Here is a 14,549-nt window from a genome sequence, read left to right on the forward strand (position 1 = left end):
GGGCGAGGCTGCGGGGCGCGAGGCCCGCGACGCTGAAGTGCGCGCTCCCTGGGAGGGAGGAGGCGCTGCACCGCCCGGCGAATGGGAGGAGGACTGCCAGGCTCTCCCTCCTCGAGGGAGGTCGTCCTGTCGCCCTTGACTACACCCAGGAAGGCTTTTAAAAGAAGCAGAGTCTCCGCGAGGGGAAGCTTGTTCCCTGAAAGGTGGCCGCAGACGAACCCACTGTTTAGTCTGGCATCCCGAAGCCGCTGCGCTCCTGGCTCTCCCGCTGTTCCTGCGCGCCGCGGGGGCAGTGCCTCCACACCCACGCGTGATGGGAAGGTCGGCCTGGGGGTGGGAAGGCCCACCGAAATAGATGGTCCCCACACCTCACTGCTCCCTTGGATGTGGCTATTTTTTATGCCAGTGTCCTGTGCTGACCCTACATGAACTTGATCGCAACCGGCCCCGCCTTGCAGGCCACCCTCCCGCAGCAGAGAACTGTGCAGAGCTCGCGCTGTCCTCGCCTCTGCTGACCCCACCTCCATGTCCTCGCAGACACTATTTTCACAACACAGCTCAGATCCCACCTCATTCATGAGGTTATTCAACGAACACTATTGAACTTGTGAGATGTACCAGATCTGAGCTGCAGGTCGAGAGGAGGACAAGAAAACTGCTCCCGTAGCCTAGAGGGAGGGAGAGTCGCTTAAACCACCTGATGCAGAATGCTGAGTGCGGAGACCAGGAGGTGGGTGCATCACAGAGGGGCATAAAGGATATGAACTGCGCAGCACAAGAGGTGGAAGGAGGGGGGTAACACAAACAGATGTCACCCGAGGCAAGTCCCCAACTCTTTCCCAGCTTTCAAAGCCTCATTTGATTAATATAGAGCATGCACCACCTGACTAGACCTGTCAGAGCTAGAAATGATGCCTATGGCCTTCAGTCATGCTAAGGCACCTGTCTGACAAGCCTGCCAAAGGCCTTTGAACTCTAGTAGTTTTGATTTACTGTTTACGATGAGAACATTTTACAACTCTTTTTAATGGAAAAGTTAACTTGTAGAAAACTAAGCTGAAAGCTTGTGTATTTTCCAGTGGCGATAGAAGTGATTTTGTCCTGTAAAAATGCAAATGGACCGGGCAGAGTAGCTCTTGCCTATCATCCCAGCAGTCTGGGAAGCTGAGGTGTGAGAATTGCTCGAACCAGGAGTCCGCCAACACCAGCCTGGGCAACATAGCAAGACCCTATCTCCATTAAAATGTGTGTGGGGTGTGTGTGTGTGTAAGGCAAATGACCCCGGCTTGGGGTAGGAATCATAACCAGCTTCCTATCTGATTTAGCCACTTCCTTCCCAGCGTTTCCTTTCTCTTTTCTCCCCGCTTTTGATTGCGTGTGTAGGTCAGTTGCCTGCATTCTCCTTTGAAACACCTTTGTCATCCCACTGTTTTCCCTCATTAATGGGTTAAAATGGAACTTTGACATGTGTCCACGATGTATTCGTGTGCAAATTGTGGTTCTGTTGCATTGTGAGCAACCTACTAGTGTCTCACATAACCACCCTCCTGCATCTCTATCTCTGCCTAGAAGATTGTTTTGCTGAGCTCGACTTCCTGTAATTTGTGCAAATTTTTTTCCAAGTATAAAATTAGAACTGTGACTCTGCTTTCCCCTCAGTCTGACACCTCTCCTGTGTGCTCTCTGGTCCTGAATGATGTGGTGGTTGCTTGGCATGGTTGGAGGATGGGGTGTAGGCTAACCAGCCAGGCTGTTTCCTTAAGCACAAATTATAAGGGCATCAGATATCACTGAAAAAGTTACAAGATAAAGCTACATTCACTAAAACAACTGTTAGAGTGTGACTTGGGGTTAGAAGAAAGTTCTTGATGAGTTGTTTGGGGCAGGACTGGACATGTCCTGGTCTGCTCAGCTGCCCCTGCGGAGTAAGGACCCAGAGCCTGGGGCATGTGTGTTGCCAAATGAAACAAATAAGAGAGAGACTGGGCTTGGCCCATCTCTACTTTAAATATATATATATATATATGTATTTCTTTTTCTGAAACAGAGTTTCGCTCAGTCACCCAGGCTAGAGTGCAGCAGCATGATTTCTGCTCACTGTAACCTCTGCCTCCTGGGTTCAAGCAATTCTCCTGCCTCAGCCTCCTGAGTAGCTGGGATTACAGGTGCCCACCGCTACGCCCTGCTAATTTTTTGTATTTTTAGTAGAGATGGATTTCACCATGTTGGCCAGGCTGGTGTCGAACTCTTCACCTGGGGCAATCCACCTGCCTCAGCCTCCCAAACTGCTGGGATTAAAGGCGTGAGCCACTGCGCCTGGCCTAAAAAAAATTGTTTAATAAGTAATGCCTGTCTGGACAGGATTTGTGAGGAACATCTTAAATAACTTTTTTAAAGTGTGTGTGTGTGTATGTTTGTGTGTGTGTATGGAGGCTGGGGTGGGAGGATGGGGCAGTGGAGGGAACCAGCCGACCATTATTTCCAATTTCAAGAGATGCAGAAAGAAGTCTCAGAGCTTCCCTTATGTGATTAAAAGCAGCAACTGCTGAGAGATGAGGCTGCCATGAATTCTCTTCTGGCAGGTCTACTCCCAGAAAGAAAAGCAAGAATACACCTGTTATAGATCCCCTCTCTGGTATAGTTTCATGGCCATGAAGAAGAGGGAAAGAACAATGCACTTGCATCGACATATATTATTATGAAATTTTGTATCTTCTTCTTATTCTCCTGAAAATCCACTTATTCTTCTTCCCTAAAGAAATCTATTTGCAGTTAGGTCTGGTGGCTCACACTTATAATCCCAGCAATTTGGGAGGCTGACGCAGGCAGATCATTTGAGGTCAGAAGTTCAAGGCCAGCCTAGCCAACATGGTGAAATCCCTTCTCTACTAAAAAACACAAAAATTAGCTGGGCGTGGTGGCATGTGCCTGTAATCCCAGGTACTTTGGAAGCTGAGGCAGGAGAATCACTTGAACCCAGGAGGTGAAGGTTGCAGTGGGCCAAGATCACGCCACTGTACTTCAGCCTGGGTGACAGAGCAAGACTCCATCTCAAAAAAAAAAAAAAAAAAAAAGAAACCTATTTGCTCCTCTCTTAGGACAAATTTCTTCCCCCTCCCTTTCCTCTACTAAGTTAGGTATACTGTATAAGCCTCAAACTTTAAACAATTAGAGAGCTGAATTCTTACATTAATTTGTCTTTTGTCATTTTAATCTACAGGCCCCCACAGAATGAACCTAAAAGAATAGAGAAAAAGATTTTCTTTCCTGATCAATCAGGTGTAAGAATTGATGAATGAAAAACCAGAAAGATTGAGTGAGGCATGGGGAGGTTTTGAGATAATGATTTAGTTAATGATACTTCTAAGATATGAATAATCGAAACAGTGGTGGTAGCTTTAACACTCCATAGATGGGCATTGCAAGTCTAGCCAAGCCAATTAAAAAATAAGAGTCTTAAATTTTTTCTTCCACTAAATTTAAACAAATCACAGGTCTACTTATGCTTTTAATGTTTTTTTTTATTAAAACAACATAATTTACTAAATACTAGTGGCAAGGGAGGGAATTTTCAGTACTAGGTCACATACTATAAGAACCCTTTGAATATAATAGAATCATTCAACAACTCAGGAAAATAGATACTATTATGACTTTTTCACACATTTGTCACTACTATTCAGAGCAAGAAGTAACCTTCCCAAACCTGTCAACTAGCAGGAAATGAAGCTCCAAAGCCCATCCATCCTTCTTACACAAATAGAAAAGTTCCCTTGAGAGCAGTAAGCTGGGAAAGCTTTCCACTCTCATTCAGTTCTCTGTAAATTCACTGTAATACTGACAGTTTTTCAATCAGAAAAAAACAAGCATCTAGATTTGTTAATGCTTCACTTGGCTTCATCGTTTGGGTAGTTTTACATCTCTTCCATTCAATTCACTGGAAAGGACTGTCCCGACCCGCAGGACAGTCGAATGGGCCCTGGAAGGGGGAGTGGGAATGGAGGAGACAAGAAAACACGAGAAATGGAGACAAGACAAATAGCCTGATCAAGTCTCCTTTATTGAATGTAGGGTCATGCCTTATATAGGCTGGCAGGGGAAGAGGTTGGGCCAGGGCGGTGACGGGGGGCCGGGTCTTCTCAAATTACAATCGCGCATGCGCCGTGGGTTTGTACTTTTCCGGGGCGCGGGATCGCGCCTGCGCCCTAGGCTGCATATCTTCCTGGGCGGGAAAATGTTTGCGCGCGCGCGGGAAAGGTTGGCGCGCGCGGTAACAGTTTAGGCGCGCGCGGGAACAGTTTGGGCGCGTGCGGGAAAAGCTTTAGGCGCGCGCGGGAAGGGTCCGCAATAAAGAACCCGGAAATGTGCCATCTTGTCTCCGCTTTGCGGAGATCAAGCAACAAAGGTCGGCTAACTCCGGGCCTCATGGCTCCGGACAAAGGACAATCAAAATTTGCCATGCCCTTCACCCCCAGAGAAAGTCTCCACCCAGACCCTGGAGCCTGAAAGTTGTTGAGATTTTCTTGTCTCATCATTCACGTGGCTGTGACAATATTCTACACTCCTGTGCTGCCCTGTAGCCCTACCCAGACTCCAGCGTTTTTACTTCCATTTCTCCCACCCGAGAGCCCCCACAGTGAGTACTCTGAGACCCCTTTATAAATGCCTCTTTCTTCCAGGGTCCATCTGAACCTCAGGGTCCTCTAGGATACCCAGGACCTCGAGGGTCAAGGTAATTGACCTCCTGGCTGGGGATAAAGGACTGTGTTCAGGGAAGCAAGATAGAGTCTCAAGATTTTGGTCTTTTTAACCCACTTCCATCCCCTGACCACTCTACCTCTGTTCACCTCTAGGTCCAGGGTAGAGATGGAATTTGGAGTCTGAAGGGCCATGAGGTTGCAAAGGTGAGCACCATGTCCCCAGCTTCCCAGCACCTCACTCCTGCCTGCCCCACGCTACCCTCCAGCTCTTGAGCCCACCCTTCCAGCCATGTTCTCAGAATCCTACGTTAGAACTCCCAGCCCTGTCTCATCTGTGGGGGTCCTCTCACCTCCATTGGGGAGAACGACTGTCTGGGATTCATAGGTGACATAGGTGTGAAGGATATCAGGATGAGTGGAGACTTCACACTGGCCCCAACTTCATGTCCTAATGATTCACTCTGGAGCCCCCAAGCACCAGTTCATTCCCTGGAGGCCCTGGGCTCCCCAGTGCTATGCATCCTTGGGGGCCTAACCCCTACAGGACTGTAATCCCACAGTCTGCATCACGCTGGCCATGGATGACGACACTATTCATACACTTCAGCGTTCCCTGTCCAACAATAGCTCCTGGGATCTACCAGCCCCATTCAGTCTCACTGGTGACTGCTTCTCCTCTGGGTTCAGACCTCATCCCCAGACCCTAACGCTCACCTCTCCCACCCTCTCCCTCCCTGACTGTGCTTCCTCCACAGGGAGCATCAGGTTTTGATGGCCTCCATGATCCCCCAGAGAAAGGGTGTGGCTTGAGTGTCTTCCTCTGTGCTCCCCAGGCAGCAGCAGCATCAGAGTGCTCCCAGGGTGCCAAAGGGACACACTGGACCAACTGGAGACCCTGGGCCCCCTGGACTCACAGGCAAGGAGATGACAAGAGAGGGATCTGTGCCTGGACACTCTAGGGATGAAGGCACACGGGGTCAGGGTGGGCATGGGGGTGCCTGCAGCCAGTCAAAGATGGCTATGTGTTCATTATGCTCCTTTCTCTGTATACGGCACCTCCTGGCTGCCGATGGATTGAGGTGGGTATAGAAGTCAAGGAAAAGCCACTGGCGTGAAGACTTGGATGGAGACAGGCACAGAGTGTCTACAGGTCCAAGCAGAGTGAACATGCGTCCAAACTGAGCAGCGGCAGCCCCTAGAAGGGAGACACCAACAGCAGCGAGACTTGTGGTCTCCAGAGCTGACTTCTCCTGCACTTGCCACATGCAGGCACTGTGCGGGACCTCCTCTCCATTCTGTGAGGTGGGTGTAGCTGGTCTTATTTTGCAGGTGAGGCTTTGCAGATGCACAAGCAGGCCAAGTCATCAGAGGGTCATCAAATGACAGGACACATTGGTTGGGCTGCAGAATCACTGCTCCCAACCTCCTGCCCCACAGCTGCCTGGGCAGGATGAGCCCTGGAGCAGCAGGAGGAAGGGGTATGCAGGGGAGTTGGGTGCTGCACCGCGTGGGCAAAGGGCCGGAGACCTGTGGTGAAACTGGTTGTGGTGAAGCAAGAGTGGGTGCTGGGGCAGATGGAGCTGAGGGTAGCAGGTGGGCAGCAACTGGATCACAGTGACCCTGAAGGACTTGACAGAGTTGCAGGCATAGGGACGTCGGATCCCAGCACTAGAGTTGGAGAAAATTCACTCTTAGGAAGAGGGAGCCTGGGTGTGCTGGCTCCTTCCTCACCCCAAGGAGGAAGCTGAGTTCCCCTGCCCAGCACCTGCCCCATTCTCCTGACTCTGTCCACCTCTTTCTCTAGGGTCTCCCTGAATCTCAGGGTCTCAATGGATTTTCTGACCCCAAAGGGCCCCTGGTGAGTTGTCACCTGAGCTCTGACCCACCCCTGAGTCCTTCCCTGCCCTCCTTCCAGCCCAGAGTTCACCTGACATCTGGACTCCTTCCAGGGCACCCTGGGAATGACAAGCTGCGGGACACCCGGGCCAGAGAGGAGAGGTGGTGAGGGATACCCCTGGCCACCAATTCTCAGGGGGGCCATCAAATTCCAAAGCTGTCTGGAAGGACCACGGAGACATTCTCTGGGCAGAACAGAGCCTGTCCTAATGCTGTCCACACCCATGGGCCAGGGCTCAATGTGACCCTGTTCCTCCTCTGGAGCCCAGGCATCTACCCCACAGCACCCACTGCATGCTCCCCTTTTCCTCTCAGGGTTTCCAAGGGGAGAGCAGCCCCCATGGCCCCCCATAAGTGGTGGGACCTCAGCTAGGTCTCTCCCCAGGAGGGAACGGCTCCCAGACCCTGGAGTTAAGTCTGTCTGGCTCTCTTCTCTCAGTCACACAGCCCTGCCCCTGGCTCGCATGTCTGGAACAGGTAGCTAGGGACTTAAGGGGGCCCAGAAATCTCTCTGTTTAATTTGGCAGCACGGATAGCTGTGGCTCCTCACCTCTCCTTTTCTTTTATGGTGACCATGGGATTCAAGGGAAGGATGTTCCTGGTCTGAGGGGCTTCCCAGGAGAGAAAGGCCTCCTAGGCCCTGCTGTGAGTGTGACTCCTAGAGCCCTGCTTGGACCAAGCACCAAGCGACCTGACCCCTTCCCGGACCTTGACCCTGCTCCTTGCCACTCCCCACTCCCCACTCCCATCTCTCCTATCTCCTCTCACCGGCCCTCACCCTTCTCTTTTCTGTAAAGCTCCACCTTCCCCAAATCTCTGCTTCAGGGCGTGGACCCAGCTTGAAGGGGAATGAGGTCTAGCTGGCCCCCTTACCCTGCAGGGAGCCTGGGGTTCCTGGGGAGTGGGAGGAGGGAACCAGGAAAAGGGGTATTGAGGCAGGGTGGAGGTGGCATCCGGATCTAGGCAGGTGCTGTGGGACTGGGCAGAGGGAATCTAGAGTCAGCCAGAATGCAGCTGATTTGAGGCTTTTCTCCTGGGAATTGTGCTCTGAGGGTCCCGGTATGAGTGGGCTTGGGTCTCCCTTCCTAGGGGTCTGACTCATCTCAGCTCTCAGGGTTTCCCCCTAGGGACTGAGGTGCAGCAGGATCAAGGGACCCATTGTCCCCCTCCAGGGGGCCCCGGCCCTCAAGAACCCCTTGGATCAACAGAAGAGACAGGTGTCCCAGTGAGAGTGGGGATCCTGGGGAGGGGTTCTTGGGGAAGGGTCTGTGGGCTGAGGGGTGATGGGCTATGAAGGGTTTCCTGCGGGTGTTTGAAGGTGAGGGTCACCTCCAGGCCATGACTCCTTCTTCCTGCCCCACAGGGTGAAAAGGGCCCCATTTGTCTGCCTGGCCGTGATAGGGTGCAGAGTCATGTGTGACTTCCCAGTCCTGCTGGGCCTCCAGGTGTGGCTGGAGAAGACGGAGACCAAAAGAAGAACCCCAGAGAACCCAGCCAATCTTCTCTCCACATGAGAGGGCTGAGGTGGGCTTGACCCCTGAGCTCTATCATTTCCTCCCTCTAATATCTCCTTTGCCTTCTCCTCCAGGGTGAGGTGCGGGAACCCCAGAAAGAAGGGCACCAAAGGGAACAAGTGTCCATGACCTTGACGCCCTGGCCTTTAACCTCATTCCCTCCTGGTCCCTCCCTGCCTTGGTGTTTCTGACTCTCCTCTCTCCCCCAGGGCTCTCCTGGACCCCCTGGACTCATTGGTCTATGGAACAGCCTGGAGCAGTGGTGAGTGAACCCTTGGGCCCACCCGAGGCCCTGGCAGCCTCTGCTCTGCCTTCAGTTCCCCTCTGCCCCTGAGGCTGGGTTTGGGAGTGGGGGCTCTGGACCTGGTACCCAGCTCTGTAGGGGCTTGTGAATAGAGAACGTCTGACCCATGACCCATGACTGTGTCCTTGTCCCTGCTTCCCTCCTTCCCCAGGGAGCAGACTGGGAGCCCGGAGCTCAGGGACCCCAGGGACACTTTGGAGCCAGAGTGTGGGGGAGCCAAAGGCAATAAAGGAACAAGAGGATTCATGGACCTACAGGTGAGTTGCAGCTGGCGACGGGCTGAGAGGCAGGGTCAGGATGAGGTACTGTGTGTCCCAGACCCTGCTAGCAACATGCTTTGAGGACTGGGTCAGTGGGAGCAGAAGTCTGGGGGCCGTGTGGGGTCTGAGTGGAGGGGCTGTGGGACCCATCAGTCTAGGGCTGTGCTTTGGGTGGGCGGTCACCTGGGTCCATGCTTTCCGCACCTGCATACGTGTGCCATGCCCCTCTGGGAAGAAAGGAGAAACAGGAGATGTGGGTCCTATGGTGAATGTGACCCCTACTGACCCCAGACCCCAAATGGCCACCCCCACCTGGCCAGCCCCCACTCTACTGCTACCTCCCTGGCCTGACTGCTCTTCCTCCATCCACACTCCTTCATCGTGCCATTTCACGTCCCTTCCCCAGCTCTGGTGTATCTGTTCCCCCCCAAGGACTACCTGGACCCAGTGGCACTGATGTGAGTCATCCCAGCCCCTGCCCCTTCAGATCAACGTGTCTGATCCTCTGCCCCCCTTTCCCCAGATCATAAACTCTTCACCCCTAAGAAGCCCCTTCCCCTGGGAGGCCTCTACTGTCCCACTGCCATGACCTTGGGGCGCTCATCGGGGCCTCTGCCCCTGCAATAACCCCACCTCCCAAAGCAATGACACCTATTTCTTTCCTCTTTCAGGATCCACAGGGTCCCCTGACAGGTGTTGGGGACCTGGGTCCTCCTGGAGAGAAGGTAATTGGGAAAGGGGTGAAGGGGATGAAGGGACCAGTCTTGTGGATGAGGAATGAGAGTTGGATTTCTGCCAACTTTTGTTGAGGAGACAAAAGAGAATAAAATGTGGAGAATACCAGGATTTTGTGAGGGGGAAATGAGGTTTTTGACCCCAATCTCTTTGCTGCTGGAGCCAGGAGAGACAGGATCTCCAGGAATCCAGGGTGAGCCAGGTGTCAGGTGAGTGACAGCTCCAGGGCCCTGCTTCAGCTTCAGAATTCCCTTCACCCACCTCAGCTGCACCCCCCTCTTTTCCTGTGACTTCCTTAAGTTGGAGCTCCTCTGCGGCCAGGAGTCTCCACTCCCGACCATCTTCTGAACGAGCCTTTCCACCCTGTCCTTGAAGGGAAGGGGACCAGGGGACTCCCCTTATAGGCTAGACTTTCTTTGTGTGTCCCATTGTCCCCGAGGGCAGTAGGGAGTGGCTAAAGGTGTCTTGGAAGCAGGGACTGCATCCCTGTTCTTCAAGACCCTCTGTGTTCCCCACTTGTTCTGCAGGGTACACACGGGGAGTGTAGGGGGAAAGGAGAGTCAGGGCAGCCAAGTTTCTGGGAATATGGGTGTCTATGAGTGAGGATCTTGGAGTGTGGGGAGCCTGGGAGTGGGGGGATGCCTGAGAGGGAGGCTCTGGGAATGGGGTGTCCTGGGAGGATGCATGGGATCTGGAATCCAGAGAGAAAGTGAGAGAGACCCTGTGGTTAATACTGTAAGGCATTAGACAGCAGGCAATGTTCGAGGTGGGGATGGGGATGCAGAGACCCTCTTCCTAAGGAGGTGCCGACCTATGAACCTGTAGAGAGGAAGAGGGTCTCATGTGCCTGTGGGAGTCTGTGTTGGGTGGGCTCACGGAGCTGTGACCCTGACTCTTGTTCTCCCTCTGGATTAGGGTCTTGGTTTTCCTGGAAACCCTGGCCTCCTGGGAGAAGGTAGCTCATGTGAGTCTTACCCATGGAGGGGAAGGGATGAAGAGGTTGGGGCTTCCATGGGGGGGCCTCTGTGCAACTGATGGGCTTGGATGTTGGGAAGCTGGAGATATGGCAGGGCAAGCAGGGGGATGCAAGGTTTAGCTGTTTTAGGGGTGATGCCAGCCACGTCTGGCCTTGCTTCATCCCTGCAGGATCAGAACAGTGTTAAGGGTGACTACAGCAAGGATGGTGAGCCAAGACAGCCTGTGAGTGACCAATGACCCTGCCACCCCCATTAAGCTCCAGCCTTCAGTCCATTACCCCTCTCTTCTGTGCCCCACTCCTGAGGGGTCCCTTGGCTGGAGGCCAACACTCACCCACCCCAATTCCTCTCGTTCTGTGGATCCTCTGGTCCCACTGGGGAGAATGGACTACCTGGACCACATGGAAAGTAGAAGACCCTGGGACCTTGGGAAGCAGTCCCTGGGAAATGTGGCTAGAGGCTGGGTGGTGACAGGTGGCACTGACAGGGAGATGCCTGGTGTCTGTGCTGTCCCTGGATGTGGTGTGTTGCATGAGCACCTGGGTTTATGAGTGTGTTGTGTCTTGGGTATGTTGCTCCTGGGTTTTGGTGTGCATGTTCTCACCAGGGCTGGTTACATGTACTGGCCAATCAGAAAGGACACTGGAGGAGGGGTTGGCCAGCTTTTCTGCTGGGCCAGGGGTTAACCTGGGCCACCAGGTGGGGTGTGGGCAAGGGGTTCGTCCCCAGGCATCCATGCTTCTCAGTATTTTCACAGCAGACACAGCTCCATCTGTTCTGAACTCGCACTCTGCTTCTGTGCCTGTGTGTGCAGTGTGTGCACGCAGTGTGTATACATATGTGTGCATGCAGTGTGCACGTGCAGGGTGTGCATGTGTGTGTGTGTGCAGTATGTGTGCAGTGTGTGTGCATGTGTGTGTGTAGCACATGAAGGGGAATAGTGGAGCCTCACTGTCCAGGACCTCATATCTTCTCCCTTCTTGCCCCATCTGCAGGGTCAGCTAGGGATAGTCATGACTCTAACCAAGAGTCATTTAGGACACAGGAAGATACCGAATGAGGAAACTCTCCCCAGTCCTAAACTCATCCACAAATTAGAATACATAGGTCCAGCCCAGGTGCAGTGGCTGAAGCCTGCAATCCTCCCGCTTCCTGCTTCGGGAGACCAAGGCAAGAGGATCTCTTAAAGTGTGAGTTGGAGGCCAGCTTGGGTGACACAACCAGGAAAAGCAAGTGACCACCAGGTGGCGCCAGAGACCCGGAGAGCTGGGCCCAAGTTCCCTGGGAGGGATCTGCACCCAGCCCTGGGATGGCGCATGGGTGCCTCACGGGACACCCGGCCTCATCCTGGTAGCCCCGTGCTTGCATTTCCTGGCCCTGGGGTGTCCTCCCTGACCGCACATGTGTATAGAGACCATTCCTTATCTCCGAAGAGGGATTTGGAACAATTCTCACATGATCTGATGAGGGACGGCACCCAGGCTCAGGGTCCCCTGTTTGTCCTCAGAGCATGACCAGGCCCGTGGCTCTTGCTCATTGTCCAAGAGCATGGGAGGTTGCCTGTGGTGAGGCCCTGGAGGACCCTCCTGTGCTACCTGGGACCAGGAGGCCCAGCTGCCTTCTCCTAGCACCTCTCACGTCCAGGGGACTGTGCAGGAAATGGGTGCAGAGGCCGTCGCTGTGGCTGCTCCTGGGGTCCCAGCAGCTCTGGCCGAGGCAGGAGGAGCCGGGGAGCCCAGGAGGCTGAGGCCCCTGTCCTACCACTCTGGTCGTGCTGCAGTCTCTGTCACCACCACAAACTGCAGTAAGGTGAGCCACTGGGCTGCAGGCTCTAGCCTCCAGTGTGTGACAGGTGCCTCCCCTTTCTGACTCCTCCTGTAGCGGGACACAGAGCAGCTCTGCTCATGGCCGCCTCTTACCACTCTGACCACGCTGCAGTCTTGGTGGCCACCACTAACCACAGGGAGCCTGGCCAGGCGCCGCAAGTTGCAGCCTCCACCTCCTCCTCTAAGTCAGGCATGGAGCAGCAGTGAAGCCGTGGCAGAAGAGGCTGGAATGGCAGAACACACCCTCAACATGCATTATATAGAGAGAGTACAGAAATGAGGTCCTGGACTTTGTGTTCTGATTGGATGGGGGAAAACCTCTAGGCCTACTCTGATTGGACTTTATCTTCGTATCCTGATTGGTTATCCTAAGAGTTGCTCTCATCTAATCTTCTTTATAAGTGGTCATCTTTGTAAGTTCATGCCCATTGGGAGTTAGTGAAGTTGTGAATGATTACATTTAAACTTATCCTGTAATTTTAGTCTGACTTGTTAATTCCACCTATCTGCTAAAGCAAATTATTCTCTATAATGATGACCCAAGCAAATTCCTGTCCCAAGATGGTATCAGGATGATACCCCAAGTTCCTCTCCAGAATGGTATCTGGATATATGTGGAGGAAAATATTTTTTCTAGGCCTGTATTAAATATGGCACTAAAGCTTACTGGCTTAAAACAATACACTCGTATTATCTCACAGCTTCTGTGAATAAGTAGTTCAGAAGAATGTAGTTGGGTGATTCTTGCCAAGAGTCTCAAAAGGTGGCAGTCAATCTGTTGGTGAGAATTGTAGTTACTTGAAGACTTGGCTGGAGTTGAAGAATTTATATCAAAGATGGCTTACTCATGGCCATTGGATGGAAGCCTCAGTTTCAGAATGGCTCTTGGAAATAGGCCTTTTTACTTGCCACATAGACCTCTCCATAGGCTGACTGAATGTCCTCCAATGTGTCATCTGGCTTTCTCTAGTGCAAAAGATCCAAGAAGAGAGTATAAAGGAACACGTAATGCTCTTTATAATTTTGTCACAGACCGTCACTTTTGCCATACTGTATTGTTTGGAAGTTAGTCACTAAGTCTAGCCCACACTCAAAAGAATGAGAATTAACCTCCACCTTTGGAAGAGAGTCTAGTCAAAGCACTTGTGGACATGTTTTGAAACCACAAAGGGGTATGTCTGTTGGTCTCCAAGATGGCCCCCAGTGAGTCTCATCAACTATTATTAATACTTTTGTATAGTCCCTTCCCACAAGAAAAAAGGGTTGATCTGTTTAATTAGTATGATTTTGTTGAAATGACAGAGTCTGACTTCCAAGTTTAGGTCATAAGAAGAATTTTAACTTCTGCCTTGTTCTCTGTTGGATCAATATCCCTAGGGGAAGCTAGATGCAATGTCATGAAACCATTCAAACAGTCCCATGGAACAATCCATCTAGCAAGGAACTGATATCTCCTAGAAATAGCTGGCATTAACTTACAGGCCGTATGAGTGGGTCATCTTAGAATTGGATTCTTCCGTCCAAATCAAGTCTTCAGATAACTGTAGCCCTGGCTGACATCTTGATTACATCCTCAAGAGAGACCCTGAGCCACAATCACTCAGTTAAGCCACCGAGTTCTTTTTGCCAATAACTTTTTTTTACCAAGTTCTTTTTGCCACCAACTTTATTGAGGTATAATTGACAGTTACAATTGTATATATTTAAGGAATACAACTTGATGATTTGATATACGCATACATTGTGAAATAATCGTGACAATTAGGTTAACATATTCATTACTTCACATAATTACCATTTTCGTGTGTGTGTGTGTGTAGTGAGAACACTTAAGATCTATCCTCCTAGCAAATTTCAGGTGTACAATATACTGTTGTTAACTACGGTCATATTATTGTATACTATGTCTCCAGAAGTTATTCACCTTGTGTAACTGAGATGCTGTACCCTTGGCCAATGTCTCCCCATTTTCTTCTCCCTCCAGCCCCTGGTAACTACCCTTCTACTTTCCAGTTCTATAAATTTAGATTCCACATATAAGTCAAATTTTTGACCCTTGGAAGCTGGATGAGATAATAAATATTTATTGTTATTTTCAGCCTCTATGATTTTAAGTAATTTGTTATGCAGTAATAGAAGTGGCTAAATAAAGCTATGGCACTGGTTAACTTATTTATTCAGTAAATATTTGCTGAGAGCAGACTAAGTGCCAGGATCAATTTTAAAATTGGGGATACAGGGTTAAGTCAAAATGGCAGACTAGAAGCAGATCATGTGCACTACTCTCATGGAGAGGAAACATAATGACTAGTGAACACTGATCTTGCAATTTGATCC

The 14,549-nt window shown here is 51.4% G+C and overlaps 1 protein-coding gene across 1 annotated transcript; it reads left to right on the top strand.

Annotated features, from left to right (window-relative positions):
- The first annotated feature begins 49 nt into the window (after window positions 1-49).
- LOC117073511 (collagen alpha-1(I) chain-like) lies at window positions 50-14,315 on the top strand. Its single transcript, XM_033194507.1, has 15 exons — window positions 50-730; window positions 4,680-4,732; window positions 5,456-6,002; window positions 6,505-7,241; window positions 7,711-7,821; window positions 7,960-8,120; window positions 8,320-8,372; window positions 8,566-8,671; window positions 9,081-9,132; window positions 9,355-9,399; window positions 9,485-9,618; window positions 10,325-10,373; window positions 10,556-10,609; window positions 11,382-11,576; window positions 12,268-14,315. The coding sequence occupies exons 6-14, from the start codon at window positions 8,107-8,109 to the stop codon at window positions 11,571-11,573; spliced, it is 699 nt and encodes a 232-aa protein (XP_033050398.1). The 5' UTR covers window positions 50-730; window positions 4,680-4,732; window positions 5,456-6,002; window positions 6,505-7,241; window positions 7,711-7,821; window positions 7,960-8,106; the 3' UTR covers window positions 11,574-11,576; window positions 12,268-14,315.
- The last annotated feature ends 234 nt before the right edge of the window (window positions 14,316-14,549 follow it).

This window comes from Trachypithecus francoisi, unplaced genomic scaffold (assembly GCF_009764315.1).
Source record: "Trachypithecus francoisi isolate TF-2019V2 unplaced genomic scaffold, Tfra_2.0 Lachesis_group4, whole genome shotgun sequence".
Lineage (NCBI taxonomy): Eukaryota > Metazoa > Chordata > Mammalia > Primates > Cercopithecidae > Trachypithecus > Trachypithecus francoisi.

Excerpts from the sequence above, each read along its gene's own strand:
- LOC117073511 (XM_033194507.1), top strand. Across the intron at positions 9,619-10,324 it reads CAGGGTGAGCCAGGTGTCAG|GGTCTTGGTTTTCCTGGAAA; the intron begins GTGAGTGACAGC and ends CCTCTGGATTAG. Across the intron at positions 10,374-10,555 it reads CCTGGGAGAAGGTAGCTCAT|GATCAGAACAGTGTTAAGGG; the intron begins GTGAGTCTTACC and ends TCATCCCTGCAG.